Raw genomic sequence first — 15,543 nt, 5'->3', positions numbered from 1 at the left:
AAATACATAAAAATCAAGAAAATCCCCCAGGTAGACCCATTGTTTCTGCCATTAATGGTCCCCTAGATAAAACAGGGAAATATATTGACCTGTTTCTTAAAGACATGGTTCCAAATCTTCCCTCCTATGTAAGAGACACTAAGGATGTGTTGGCTAAAATTGAAAATTTAATTATCAATGAAAATTCCATTCTAGTGGGAATAGATGTGGAATCACTTTACACATCTATCCCACATGAATGTGGTTTGAGATCGGCTTTCTACTTCCTTGATAAAACATACCCCACTTTAGGAGGACAGAATGAATTTATTAGTGAGTTGTTGGACTTTGCGTTACGACATAATTTTTTCCAATTTAATAATACCTTTTATCAACAGATTAGAGGTACCAGTATGGGAGCACCGTGGGCTCCGGCCTATGCGTGCTTGCATCTAGGTTTTTGGGAGGAGCAGGTCGTCTTCAGATCAACAAGGTTTCTTGTTAATGTCCAGATTTGGTTAAGATATATAGACGATGTGTTCCTCGTATGGAGAGGAACATCAGAGGAATTAAAACTTTTTATGGAGGAGTTAAATCAAAATCCCTTTAACATTGGACTCACATATGTGTTTGATGAAAGGTGTATCTCCTTTCTGGACTTGGAAATTAGACTTGAGAACGGAAGACTCCTCACAAAAACATATAGGAAACCTACTGCTGCCAATACCCTATTAGAGGCCAGAAGCTATCACCCACGTTCACTGATTTCAGGAATTCCAGTGGGACAGTTTCTGAGATGTCGGAGAAATTGTTCCAATATTCATGACTTTAGGATGGAAGCACAGGATCTTTATAGAAGATTTAGGGAACGGGGATACTCTCACTCTCAAATTAGAAAAGCTCGGAGACGGGCATATCAAACTGACCGTAAGGATTTATTATCTCCTAAAAAGGAGGAGAAGGTCAAATTAAGTGAGCAACCTGTTAGAATGATAACTCAATTTGGGGCCCAATGGCAAGCTGTAAAACAAATATTAGAAAAACATTGGAAGATTTTAACTCAATGTCCCAAATTGAATAAAATTGTAGGTGAGCGTCCCCAAATGGTAGCAAGAAGAGCACCAAATCTTGGTGACCTCCTTATTCACTCTGATTATCAACGTTAAAACAGACAACATGGTTAAAATCACGTACTAAAGGGATGTTTAAATGTGGAAAATGTCAAATCTGTAAATATGTGGACCGTACAGACTCTTTTTTTGACTCAAGGAATAGCACTCATTATAAAATTCAAAGTCTTATAAATTGTTCTACAGTGAGAGTATTATACATTTTGACTTGTCCCTGTAAGAAGATGTATATTGGTAAGACAAAAAGACAACTTAAAGTACGAATAGGTGAACATTTCAGAGATATTAGATCTAATGACCCTGAAAGTAATCTTGCCCAACATTATGCTAAATATCATGAAGGTAAATTGGATGGTACAAAAGTGAAAGGTTTCTATGCATTGCATTTCCCTCAAAGGAGAGGTGATTTTGATAGAGAACTGTTAAAAAAGGAGAAATATTGGATATATAAACTTGATACATTGTACCCTAAGGGGTTAAATGTGGAATGTGATCTCCAAGTATTTCTGGATAAATAGATTTATATGGATATGTTTCTCTATATTTCCACATGCTGGTTAAGCTGTGGTAACTCCTCAATCCTGTTAATGGCTGGATAACGTATTAATTGAATTATTGAGGATAATATGTTAACTAAATAATTAAGGTAAGCCTTCTCTGGGGAGATATTCAATTACCTGATGGTACACATTAAAATATAGGTCTAGAAATGTAGAAGGGACTAACTTTTGAATTATTTTCCTCTCCTCTGGGAATAAATGTACACTAATTAGTGGTTAATTTGAAGTATAGGAACCCTGAGCAAAATAACCCATAGAGGGATTTGTTAATTAATACCGCCATCTTGTGGTGGTCTTGTGGTAATTTTTACTGTGTCCTTGGGTATCTTTGACCTAATTAATAGACTTGGGGACCTTTTCATTAACACTGCCATCTTCTGGTGAAAGTGTGGTAATTTTCAATTGAATATAATTTCTGTGTTTTATTTGGTACTTTTGTGTATATTGCTGTATTTGTCAAGTCTTTCCTCCCTTTGATATTTCCAGTCGCTTATTGTTTTAATTTAACTATGACCAGCGGATGTGCTAAATATTTAGCCTTTTTCTTCCATTGGGGATAACTGCAATGTGATTTTTGCATATGTGGGTGGGTCTTAATCCACTATAAATAGAGGGTTGAAATGCAGTAATCCCATTGGTCCTGACGAAGCTGAGTGAGATACGCCCATCGGCGAAACGCGTTGACGTCATACGTCAGATACGTCACTTCCGGTCATGCGCACTAGGTGGAACGCACGCTGACCCACAAGGAGGTAGCCATCTTCACATGCCATGAGGCAGGCTTAGGCGGCACAGGCGCCATGGAGAGGTCGGAACCCGCGGTATGTCGGCTGATGTAAGCGGTGGTTCCCTGGTTCCATACAGCAGTACTTTTTTGAAGGGCAGTACTCATGAAGGATATCCTCTTCTTTCTTACTACCCATTGCATAGGTGGTGAGTGGACTGTTACAGGACATTAGTTTCAAGGTCCTCTGTGACCTACATGGCATAAAACGTCTAATATAGAGTTCAAAGCTCTTACAGTGACTTCCCTCATATTGTTTGTCTTATTACAGGATGGGGACATTATGGTGCTTTATATAGGAAACAAGGCATGCCATATATATTTCAACGGGCGGAGGAGCCGCTGGGCTTTATCTTGTTTTCAACAACAAGTGATGTGTAGTCCACATACTGTGGTGAAGTCATCACTTAAAGCAGTGTTCTGCTATTTGCATCTGTTTCTCCATCCAGGCAACAATCGGGGCGTTATTTACATCTAAAGAGTCCTAAATATCAGTCACTTCTATTACAGATGAATGGGCCCCAACCACATGTACCGGCATGGGACTGTACTGCATTTTATATATGATATCCTTTTGCTGCCTTATATAGGCTTATGGTTATGCCTCTCTTCTGACGCACACTGTGCTCGCCGCAATGCATACATGTGATATTTCATACCTTTGGTATAATTTTTGGGAAATCCCCTCTATGGGATAGAACCTACACGGTTATGACATATGTCTTTACATTTATTACATGTGACACTATATACCTATGGTATAATTTTTGTGTACACCTCCTTTGGGAAGTGTTAACCTATGTGCCAGTGTGGCAAAGACTTTAGACATTTTTGTCATTGTCTTGGCAGCACATTTATTCAGACCGGTCTTGGTGATTTTATATGGTTTTAGGTCTGTGTGTATATTGTCTCATACTGAGGTGATGGTAACCAGGGCGACTGCCCATATGTCAAATATTTATATGTAATAAAGCATAATTTTTGGAATTTTTTCTGAGTATCACATTCTGTTCATAGTGTAACCGCTTCCCTGTGAATTTCTTTTCACAAACCCTTCTTTTTTGTATGCCTCTTTGGGCTACTGAATGGAAGCCATATTTTGGGTGATACAGTAATTTATTTTGCAACCTCTAAATTAACTATCTTTATTCAAAAATGGCTTTGATCTCCTGCAGGCGACTTCATAATCTGGATGTTGACCCTGCCTGATTGATCTGTAACCACGAGTGGTGACAAATCATGTGATCACCATGATACAAGTGAAACTAAACTGCATCTGTGCACCACAAACTGAAAATGCAATTTCATTCATTTTTAAATTCAAAGCAAACTCATCAATCCACCCAAGTCTCCTTGCTTTATTTTGTTGAGAGATCAGACACCTAGCATTTCTAGCAATGGTCATTTTGAGTAAAGGCAGATGGTTCATGTAGCATTTACTTCCTGGCATCCATCTGCCCTTAGCTCAGGCATACAGGCAGGCCTATTTATTTGCTAATGCTAGCAGCATAATAATTAAAAATAGTTGATGTTGGTTGAGAGAGTTTCGTTTCGCTTTAATGAATCATGGCAATCAAAGGAAAGTTTATGTCCAGCAACAAACATTTCTGCTGCCCATTACATAGTATCAACCTCAGCTGTAAGAAGAAGAGAACTCTGTGATAGGCAAAGTAAAATGTAAAAAAAAAATGATATTTTTAAAAATCATCTGTAAACAATGAATCACTGGTAAATTACAGCTATAATAGAAATGGCTTAAAATGTAAAATGTATGCAATTCATTCAAATAATTTTGTTGAAGTACACACACACCATAAAAATACATCCCTTATCTTTTGGTGGAGCATAGTCTGGAACAAAATTATTCAATCAAGCGTAGAAGTAGAATTTCACTTACACTTGCAAAACTGTAGTATTCTGACAGTAATTAACAAAATGAAAATGCATTTATCTAGCAACAGTATATAAAAACAGTCCTAATTTGCTATAACAGTCTCAGTTTTATCACACTGGCCTGTGATTAATAAAAGAAAAAGAAAAAAAATGTTGGTTGACAAAGTTGGGACCCTTGAAGAAAGCACAACAGTTCCCAGAAGACAACAGGTTACCTTATGCAATGTTAGTCTCTCACCAGACCTATGGTGCCCTTTCTGAGTCTCCGGACACATGCTTTGGTTAAGCTCATATCCTCAAAATGGTATAGGAGTTGATGTGATGTCTCTTTCAATCCTGCTGAGATAGTCCTTGTTTTCCTTCCTTATAATGACGGGGAGGAGGGGGGGGGGGTGCTCTCCAGTACAGACTGATTTCACCAGCTCTCAAAATCACACCTCACACCCTCCCAGGGAAAAAGTTATTGGTTTCTCAGAAAAGATCCTGCACAATGAATCTTCTCTGAGGTATGTCTCAATTGTGGTCAGCTATAGCAGGGTTCTGTTCAGCCAGCAGAAGCAGCTCTGTCTTTTCCCCACACATCTGCTTGCTTCCAGCCAGTTCTCTCCTTTTTCCTCCCCGGCCTGCAGGCCTCTCTTCTCCGTGCTATGTTTCATCAGACAATCACCTGCAGGATCAAATCAGACCCAACCAAGATGGCCTGCCTCTTGCACATGAGACACTCCATAGATGAGCATTGCAAATCACCTCCTTAACGATGACTGCTACACTTCTGCATTAATGAATATTCAGTTTAACCCTGTCCAAACTGAAGGAGCAGCAACAAATAAAGAAGTCCTGGAAGTTAAAGTCACAGCCCAGGTTACAAACAGACAGACAATGTATGGGAGGAACAACTCACAGCGTGTAAGGGAAAGAAGAGGAGAGATAGAAGAAAGGGTGAAAAATAGCTACAGAGAAAAAAGTAGTGAAATAACTGGGGGAAAAAAGGGTACAGGCAACAGAGATGGGGAGAATGAATAGGGTAAGAAAGATGAATATGTGTGCGCATGCGCAGAACTACGATGGGTCCTGCTCTTACATGGGGGCATGTGGGTGCACATGCACGTGTGCGAATCCACACGTCTGCCACTAATAAGACTGGCGCCAGGCGGGCTATTTAAATTAGACAATTGAACTGGGTTCCTGCCGTTTGGTCTCTATAGTTTCCAGAGTTATCTGCTACCCGTTCCTGTGTTTGATCCTCTACTGCTGACCCTATCTGCCTCTGACCTTGCCTGAATGCTGCCTTCATTGATCCCTGACCTATCTTTGTTTAATTAAAAAAAATATTTAGAGTGCAATTAGAAAGCAAACTACCAAATGAATGCCCTATGTGTGGTTAACAAATGGTGTGAAAATCATTTTGGTATGCAAAGTATTTAGAAATGTATTGTTGAGTAAACCATTTGATTCCAAAACTTCAGGTTTTTTTTAAATGAAGATTTTAAATTACCCCAGGATATGAAAGGGTTAAAAAGGTATTAGAGTCCACAATCTGGTTGCTTTTTGAAGTGTTTAGCTTGTGGATGAAACTCTGTTTATTAGACTGACTTGGTAACTAGCCCTGCTTGTTTTGACTTTGTTTGACCCAAGTCTTACTGTGACTAGCTCCAAACCTTGATTCTGTTCCATGTTGTGGTTTTGATGTTTATGTTTTGTCACTCCAGTCAGTTATTCCTGACTTAACTTTCGACTTCGCACTGGTCTCTTCCATAGGTACCAATGGTACTTTACTGTATTGACCTCTAACCAGCACTAACTGTTTTCAGTATTTAATCTTGTGAGCAGGATGCAGAGTGGGCAGAAATCACACAAAGGCCAAGGTAGCGTGAACTTGAATTGTGTATTACAGAAAGTTCCAACAAGATACAATTAGGCCCGGTGGGTTGGTACAGTCATCTGGGACCACTTACTAAACTGTAGCAACAGTCTGTTGACTTTGGATAATGCCAACAGCATTTGCAACAAGGAACAGGAATTCCACCAGGCCGGTCCACACCCAAACGAGAGGCTTCCTAAATGGGAGGATAGGCTTAGTGCCTGCACTGTCCCTACTCCTCCAGAACCTCTCCCTGACTCTAAACACTTTCCCTGACAGATGGGGAACCTATCTCTAGACTAACCACTCACAAACCTCAGGCAAAAGCAGTAAGCCAGTGTCTTAAATAGCAACTGCCCTCACCAAAGATGGCCACGGAGGTCAAACAGGGAATCAGAGTCCAATCTAACAGAGGCACCCCTGATGACCACAGGAAGTCTTAGAGAATCTAGGTTCCCCATAACTTCCTTCCCCTTCTGCATTTCTGCTTAAACCTAGTGCCACCAACAGAGGGGAGTAGTGACTGCACCTGCCTCCAATCTTCTGCTGTTTTATGGATTAGGCGAGTAGCCCTCTAGGCTTGTAACATCTTGTTTTTAAACTGTTTTATCTAGCAGAATGGTTGCCTTCCCTGGAGACATTGGTTTGGCATGTAAGTCCTGCAGACAAAAAGTATCAGATCACATTTTTCAAGCATACCCAAAAGGTTGCTACTGTGGGATTTCTGAAGCTTCGTCCAGGGCTGTGTCACCATGAGGCAAATTGAGGTGGTCACCTCAGATGGCACTCATGAAGGCAGGTGGGGGGAGGGTGGCACTGAGACTGGAATGTGTATACCAAGTACTTCATCCTCCTGATAAAAGCACAGGCTGAGTTACTGACCTCCCTGACCAGGCACTGTAAAAAATGACTGCCTTGGGTTGGCATCCACGCCGGCATGGCCCTGGCTGTGTCTATAGTGCCTGATTGGAAGATAAACTTAACATACCTACTTTAGATTTCTACAGATGTACTGAATTTTGCCAATAAAATCTAAAGTGACAAACTGAAACAAGGCACTCCCTATGGAGGTACAAAACTGGTGAAGAACTGGACAAAAGTGAGAAGCTGAGACAGATCTGTTGGAAAATGATCAGAGTAGTATCACTATGGTGTGCCAGATATCAAGTTTTTTTTTACTTCAGAACCTTTAAAACATTGCTTAAAGCATGGATCCACTAGTGCATTAAGCTTAATTTTCCTTTAAAAAGTGTATCTAAACTCTGAAAGAAACATGTTTTCTATGTGCCCCTTTCCTGACACAATACTGGTGTGATGTGTGATGCAAGGTGGAAAAATGCATACATGCTGCATTTTTCTGTAGCACACTAAAAGTTACCACATTTTACAGTACTGCAGTACAACGCACCACACTGCTGTGCAGAGACATGAATGAAGTGTTACTTTCTGCACTTCTAATAAAGCTTAAAATATAAAAGTAAACACTGTGATGAGCTGAAGCATGTATCACACTGCCTATTCAGTGCAGTGCAAATCTGATAGCTGCTTGCCCACTATAATGAAGCATTTAGCGCATGGACAGTGTGAAGGAGCACTTCAAAGTTAAAGTGTTACTAAACCCACGACAGTAAAATCAGTCTGTATATGCAGTAAAGCATGTTTGTTACTATGGAACCTAAGGGGTTAATCCTCTGCATTGTGTAAAAATGCTGTTTGATCCTGTCTTCTCTGATCCTCCCCTTCTTTGTGTCCCCCTCTTATCTCCCGATAAGACATATTTTGTGGAGTCACATGCTCAGTTTGGTGTGTATTGCGAGGTTTTTTTTTTTCTTGGGAGAGTGCATGTGATCAGCACAGGGCCAATCAGCACTGTCCAGACAGAGGGCAGGGGTTTTTGCATCCTCCTAGAGCAGAATGAAAACTCCTCCTACAAGCTTTAACATGCTCTGCTGAACACTGATAGAAGTCAAGAGACTGCTCTAACTGCTGATGAGAAAAGGTATTTAGCAGTTTATATTTACTAAAATAATTGCATGTCCATGTTCTGTGTACTGTGGGAGACCAGATATAGTGAATGCAGGGTCCTGGGTTTAGTAACACTTTAAGTTCACCTTCTAAAAAATATTAATAAATGCACATTTTCTTGCCGGTAAAAAAATGTGCATTTATTATTTTTCTTCTTTGGAACCTGTAAAGCATTGCACCCATGATTCGAAGATCACAGGTGCAATGTGAGGCTTTTACAGACTGTCAGTAGAGCTATCTGCCCATACCTTTGATAAATTCAGGAAGATCAATGAACTATAGGAGTGCTCACCAGCACCCGTGTAATTCATTGAGAAGCTGTCTGCTGTAATGGGTGGTGGTAGTTGTAGTTCATTCATTCACAGAACTCTATGAGTGAATGACGCGGACATACTGTTTTTGAATTGTGACAGTGTGGAGAGAGGATTCCCCACTTGCTGTAACAATGGGGGTTAGGGTCAGTGTGGTGGAAAGTGATTTAGTAACATGTTACATTTTACACCCTAAATTTGGGTGTACCATGTTACTAAAGGCAAATTTATCCTTTAACATATGCGGCTTACCAGTTTATAGATTTGGTGATTGCATATGTTGTATTTTTCAGGCTTTTTTCCATTTGTTTTAACTTGGTGATCCTACCAGTAACACACTTCCTATCCTAGGGTGACAACGCTCACTCACTGTACGATATCTATGGAGAAGTAGTGTTGCCATCATGTGTTGCTCCCAGGGCCGGTGCTAGACTATTTTGCACCCTAGGCAAGACAAGCTATTTACACCCCTCCAAAGAAAGATAAATACATTTAAAAAATGTAAAACGGTAGAAAATATTAAATCAACAAAACAATAAACTGCTAAATTTGTTCTGATTTGCAAAAATAAGTGCCATAAGATGCCACCAGTACCTATATTAAAGACAAAATCAGTGTCACAGACGGATTGTGGCTGGCAGTGGCAGGGTGACAGTTGCAGTGAGTGGAGGATGATGGATCCACACTCTGACAGATCCCAGGCTGGAACTCCCCAGGCAATGGGGGGAGATAAAACGCTGTGACAGCAGGCAGCCCAGCCCATACACACACAGAGAACACCTGAACTTTGTGATCCCACACAGTGACAAATCTGACACAACCCACCACCACACAACACAGATACAGATCAGCAGGCCCAACAGGCACTAGAAGAGCAGGCTTTGCGATCGTGGTGATGTAATCATTTACTGACACATTGCACATGTGATGGATGGCCGCCTAACACTCACACAGACAAGAGACATCCGATATTACCTTCCTCTGAAAGCGCAGCTCCTCCTCCGCTGATGAATGGGAATAGAAGGGCTGGAACTCCACAGTGATCAACAGCCGCCAGCATGCAGTGAGGGACTGAATCTGAGAGGAACACTGGAAGGAGCAGCAGCTCAGCTGCTAAACTGACCCCAGACACCTTCCTCTGTCTTTTCTTTCTCCCCTTTGCCGCCCCTCCTCTCAGCTGGAGGATCATTAATGATGTGACAGAGTCACACAGAGAGAGAGTGCCGCCCTAGGCGGCCGCCTAGTTTGCCCAGTGGAAGCACTGGTTCTGGTTGCTCCAATAATTTCTACTATAAGCACCTCTCCCCATCTTCATTACATAGGGAGGAGATGTGTTGTAGGTCAAATAAAGATAGCTGGGAAAGCAAATACGATTGTGATTTTAGCTCAGTGCACAGGAAGTTACAATGACACTGGAATTCTGGCAAGATCTACAGATATTTTTCTGTACTTGGAAGACATTTTATTGGCCTGAAAGAACAAACCTAATGAAAACCACTACATCTAAGGACTGACAACTGCAATACATTACATTTACATAACCTTTAAAGATGAATCCAATGGATGAATCTTCCTACAAAACATTCTTTATGAATGTGGTGACTGCATGAAGAATATCACATGGATTGGTTTTTATACCTTTACCTTACTTACATTATAGGAAAACAGTTTTTTTTTTTTTTTAACAAAAAATGCACTGATTGTTGAACAGGCTGAATTCTAAATTCCTTAAAAATGTCCTAGTGGTTTGAAAGTGCTTGTTTATAATCCCCAATAGTCACCAATCATACAGTGCAAACTAAAATGAGAGTCCGATGTTGTAATACAAACGCTTTCATGGTGTAATAAAGACTGATATTGCAGCCTCAGCTACTAGAGGTCACCATCAGGCAGCTCATAATACATGCATGTAAGGTAATCCAAATGTCACCAACAAAAGTCAGTAAAGTGCTAGAGATTTACATATACATTCCAAAGATTTGAGTTTTTCAGTGGATACTGAAAACGTGTTTATGTCCTATTGCGTCTACATTTCCATGTATTATTATTATCCATTTCTTTTACCAATCTAGAAACAGATTTTTAATGTTTAATTTAACCACTTGACCTCCGCAAGGGTTCACCTCCTTCAAGACAATGGCATTTTTTTCCATTCAGCACTATGCTACTCTTACTGGCAATTGCTCGGTCATGTAATACAGCTTTCTTTTGGTGGTATTTGATCACCACTGGGTGTTTAAAAAAAAAAAAAAAATCTTATATAAATGAAAAAAGACAGCACATTTTGAAATAAAAGCAATAGTTTTTACTTCTTGTTTTAAAACATAAATAAAAAATTCTAATTTCTTCATAAATTTAGGCGAACGTGTATTCTGCTTCGTGTCTTTGGTAAAAAGGAAAAAGCCCAAATAAGTGCATATTAATTGGTTTATGTGAAAGTTATAGCATCTACAAATTATTCTATATATACTGGAATTTATGCAGCTATGACTGCATACTCTGTCAGCGACTTATAATGGGACCGTAATAGTGTGGTGGTCGCTGGGTAGTACATTTACTGACTAACTGACACTGACATCAATAGTGACACTAATAAAGTGATCAGATATAACACTGTACACTGTCACTGTAATGACACTGGCTGGGAATGGGTTAGTATCCAGGGGCAATCAAGGAGTTTACTGTGTGCCTAACAAGTGTAATGTTTGTATTATGTGCTGCTTTTACTAAGATCTAGCTGTTCTTTTCTCCCTGTTGTGCAGAATTTTGTATGTTTGCAAAGACATGACTCTGTGCTGTGATTGGCTACAGCCAATCAGCAGGTCCAAGGACAAAATCATTGGCCGGGACCTGTTGACAAAATCGCACTGTAGCCAGTGACAGCGTGGGTCAGCAGGGGGTGCTTGCATGCGCTCCAAACCTGAAAGAAACTATGAAGAGGAGAGAGCGCCGACAATGACTGCAATACCTACAGTTGTGTCCAAAATTATTCAACCCCCAATGCTGTAAAGGGGTTTAGGGACTATAGTGTACATTTGGAATTGTATTCAGAATCAAATCCTACAAGGACGTTGTAACTACCCAAATGCAACTAAAATGACATCAATTGTTTATGTAATACAGTAGTAAATGGTTCTTATGTGGTTTCTTCATTGCCACAATTATTCAACCCCTTAAAGACTACCACTCTGAAGAACAGAGGTTCATACAGGTGCTTTCCATCAGGTATTGAAAACACCTGTGGATGTCACCGAGCAGCAATCAAGCATAATAAGCACCAATTAGGCAGCTTTAAAATGACTGTGATACTCAGCTCCTTCTAGACATTTACTGGTGTGGTTACAAACATGGTGAAGGCAAGAGAATGGTCCAGGAAGACAAGAGAAGAGGTGATTTCTCTTCACAGGAAGGGCAATGGCTATAAGAAGATTGCAAAGATGTTAAACATACCAAGAGACACCTTAGGAAGCATCATTCGCAAATTCAAGGCAAAGGGCACTGTTGAAACGCTACCTGGTCGTGGCAGAAAGAAGATGCTGACTTCGACTGCTGTGCGCTACCTGAAGCGTAGAGTGGAGAGAAGTCCCCGTGTGACTGCTGAGGAACTGAGAAAAGATTTGTCAGATGTGGGTACAGAAGTTTCAGCCCAGACAATAAGACGCACACTGCGTAATGAAGGCCTCCGTGCCAGAACTCCCAGGCGTACCCCCTTGCTGTCTCCAAAGAATAAGAAGAGTCGACTGCAGTATGCCAAAAGCCATGTGGACAAACCACAAAAGTTGTGGGATAGTGTTCTGTGGACTGATGAAACAAAATTAGAACTGTTTGGGCCCATGGATCAACGCTATGTTTGGAGGAGGAAGAACAAGGCCTATGATGAAAAGAACACCTTGCCTACTGTGAAGCATGGTGGAGGGTCAATCATGCTTTGGGGCTGTTTTGCTTCTGCAGGTACAGGGAAGCTTCAGCGTGTGCAAGGTACCATGAATTCTCTTCAGTACCAGGAGATATTGGATGGAAACGTGATGCAGTCCGTCACACACCTGAGGCTTGGGAGACGTTGGACCTTTCAACAGGACAATGATCCCAAGCATACCTCCAAGTCCACTAGAGCATGGTTGCAGAGGAAAGGCTGGAACATTTTGGAGTGGCCATCGCAGTCACCAGACTTAAATCCGATTGAGAACCTCTGGTGGGACTTAAAGAAAGCAGTTGCAGTGCGCAAGCCTAAGAATGTGACTGAACTGGAGGCCTTTGCCCATGAAGAATGGGCGAAGATACCCGTAGATCGCTGCAAGACACTTGTGTCAAGCTATGCTTCACGTTTAAAAGCTGTTATAACTGTAAAAGGATGCTGTACTAAGTACTAAGATTGAATGTCACTTGGGGGTTGAATAAAACTGATAATGCTGTGAGCACAGAAAAGACATTTGTGGTTATTTCATTATAACTGTTATGTTATATTTGTCTGACCTACAAGTGCCTCTTTAATGTAAATGTAAGCAAGATGACTGAATGATCAAAAGCAATGTCAAACTGGCCAAAACACTCAATTTCAGTGGGGGTTGAATAATTTTGGACACAACTGTATGTGGCAATGTCACCCATAGACCTACCATTGAATATCCATTGTCAGCTGTCCCACCTCTCCTTAAACCGCGCTGAGAGCCGATTATGTGACAGATAATGTCAGGGTAGTTAGAACAGGGCTTAGAATGAGGGTGGGAGCAGGTCTAGGTTAGATAGGATTTGAATAGACTTCTACTTTAACTCCAATAATTAGGCAAAGTCTACCTTTGCAGTGGAGCTTCAGGCTGGAATGTGGTGTCAGGCTCCTAGAGACTCTTCTTCCAGCTCTCTGACCAAACCTCTGTACAGGCTTTCAGTTAGAAAGCTGAAGGAAGTGTCAATGGACGACAATTGTTCTGATTACTGCACTAGCAATCCACTGAGAACTCAAATGCCACCTGATGCGGTTGCAGATGGGACTTTTTCATTCACAGATCTCTCAAAGGCCCTGTGACAGGGGTTCTGGGGCAGAAGAACCCTTGCACGCTGTCATGGGGGAAAGGAGGTGGGCAAAACAGGTGTTAAGAAACATGTTAAATGTTACACCCTAAATATGGGTTATATGTAACATGTTTCTAAAGGTGAACCCAGCCTTGAAGAAGATTGAAAACTATTTTTGAAATTACATCAATATATTAAAACATATATGAAATTCAAGTGATTGAGTTTAGGTGTTCTTTAAAACATCGCTTAGCAAATGTAGCCTAATATCTACCCATAATACACAAAAAGCTCAATTTACTGATATGGATGTTTGTGAATTGACTATTACAGTCAAAATATAAAAAAGAAAAATCAATAAAATGCCGTTTGTAGATGGTGGAGAAAATACTGCTTTTGTGAATTGAGCCAATAATGCCAATACCTGGATGAAGAGTACAATTTTTCATCATGTTTACCAAGGCAAATAAAGAGAAACTGACGACAATGAATTCAATACAAATTCTATATACATAGACAAACTAAAATATTCATAAAACATGTAAAACCATAATAACACTAACTTTGCATGAGTAAACAAAAACTTGACAGCAAAATGTTGCATAAAATCTAAAGGACCATTCACACCATAGGTTCACTCTGCTGCAATGCACACACATTTTTGTGTGTTGAGGTGCATTACCTTATCAAGCCCTTTTAAAATCAGTGAACTGTCGATGTACTTGCATAAAAACTTGGTCATGCACAATTGTTTTCAGCATAGAGCAATGCAGTGCACAGAGAATAAGCATCTATGGTTTTGGTGTGCTATACCACAGGTGCATTAGTAAAAAAAAGTAGCAAAAAATCAAAATTAATATAAAAATAAATGTCAACTTCCAATATAGTACATTGAACTCCAAAGTGATGTATGTACATATGCTGCGACAAAGTTTACAAAATTCCTGATATTCCTCAAATGATCCTAACTTGTGAAAAATTATAGCAAAAGATAAATGAACACAACATCCAAAAAATGTTTTATATAAATTGTGTCCTTAAGCTTCAGTAATCAAATTCCACCATTAGTGACCAAACAAATATTATATGATATTATGTTTTATTTTATATTAAGTTCAAACCACAACATAAACATCCATTAAAATATCCTTGAAGTGTGTGTGCTGTGCTTGTGCATCTAAAAATCACACGTGAAGTGCCAAAACACCTAATGTCACTCCAAACTGCTCTCCTTAGTTATAGACCTCAAAATTATAGGAGGACTACAATAGACATGTGCTTTTAGTTTCGATTAGCTTTCAGACGAACATCTGTATATGAATGTCTGCATAGACATAGCAACAAATGTAAACGAATCCAAAAAAGTTATAACGAAATTAACAAATGCGTTTGTTTCATTTGTTTCATTCAGATGACGTCACATGATGCAATAGTAGTTCGGGCTCATTAATAAAATTCTCAAATTTGTTCAATATTTTGAATTTGGATAATTAATGGGTCCAAATTACATTCCATTCATTAATTTTTGATCTTTGTTGTATACTTACATTGGTTCAGCTTGAGACAATGCAGGTATGCTTATCCCATATGTGAAGGGCTGCTGGGAAAGCTGGCAATCAATGTAATAATCAGTACTACTATAATGATAGTTATGAACTTATGGGTCCCGTGCAACAGGGGTTATAGCCCTCTCTGACTCTATTCATAATGAAAAAAAAACAAGTTTTTGCCAATAGTTACACTTTAAATCACTTAGTAGCATGAAATTAAGGGCACAGTGTTGTACAGATTTATGTCACTTTTGCATTACTCCAGAGGAGGAGTAAAGGGAATACTGAGGATACTACACACAGGGAATATAGCAGTTCATTGACAGCCCTATAATTACAAGTCTACAGCAGTTAGAAACATAGAAATGTGACGGCAGAAAAAGACAAGAGTGGTTCATTGAGTCTGCCCATTTGTTTTTTTTTTTTTATGTGTTGTTTTT

At 39.9% G+C, this 15,543-nt stretch overlaps 1 protein-coding gene across 1 annotated transcript; it reads left to right on the top strand.

Annotated features, from left to right (window-relative positions):
• Nucleotides 1-392: 392 nt before the first annotated feature.
• On the top strand, nt 393-2,834 carry LOC149462203 (uncharacterized). Its single transcript, XM_089677322.1, has 2 exons — nt 393-951; nt 2,725-2,834. The coding sequence occupies exons 1-2, from the start codon at nt 393-395 to the stop codon at nt 2,832-2,834; spliced, it is 669 nt and encodes a 222-aa protein (XP_089533448.1).
• Nucleotides 2,835-15,543: the final 12,709 nt, after the last annotated feature.

The sequence above is a fragment of the Staurois parvus genome, unplaced genomic scaffold (assembly GCF_062004578.1).
Source record: "Staurois parvus isolate SC_StPar_1 unplaced genomic scaffold, SC_StPar_1.0 ptg000183l, whole genome shotgun sequence".
NCBI lineage: Eukaryota > Metazoa > Chordata > Amphibia > Anura > Ranidae > Staurois > Staurois parvus.
The sequence above is the reverse complement of the archived record's forward strand: the minus strand, read 5'-3'. Positions and strand labels throughout refer to the sequence as shown.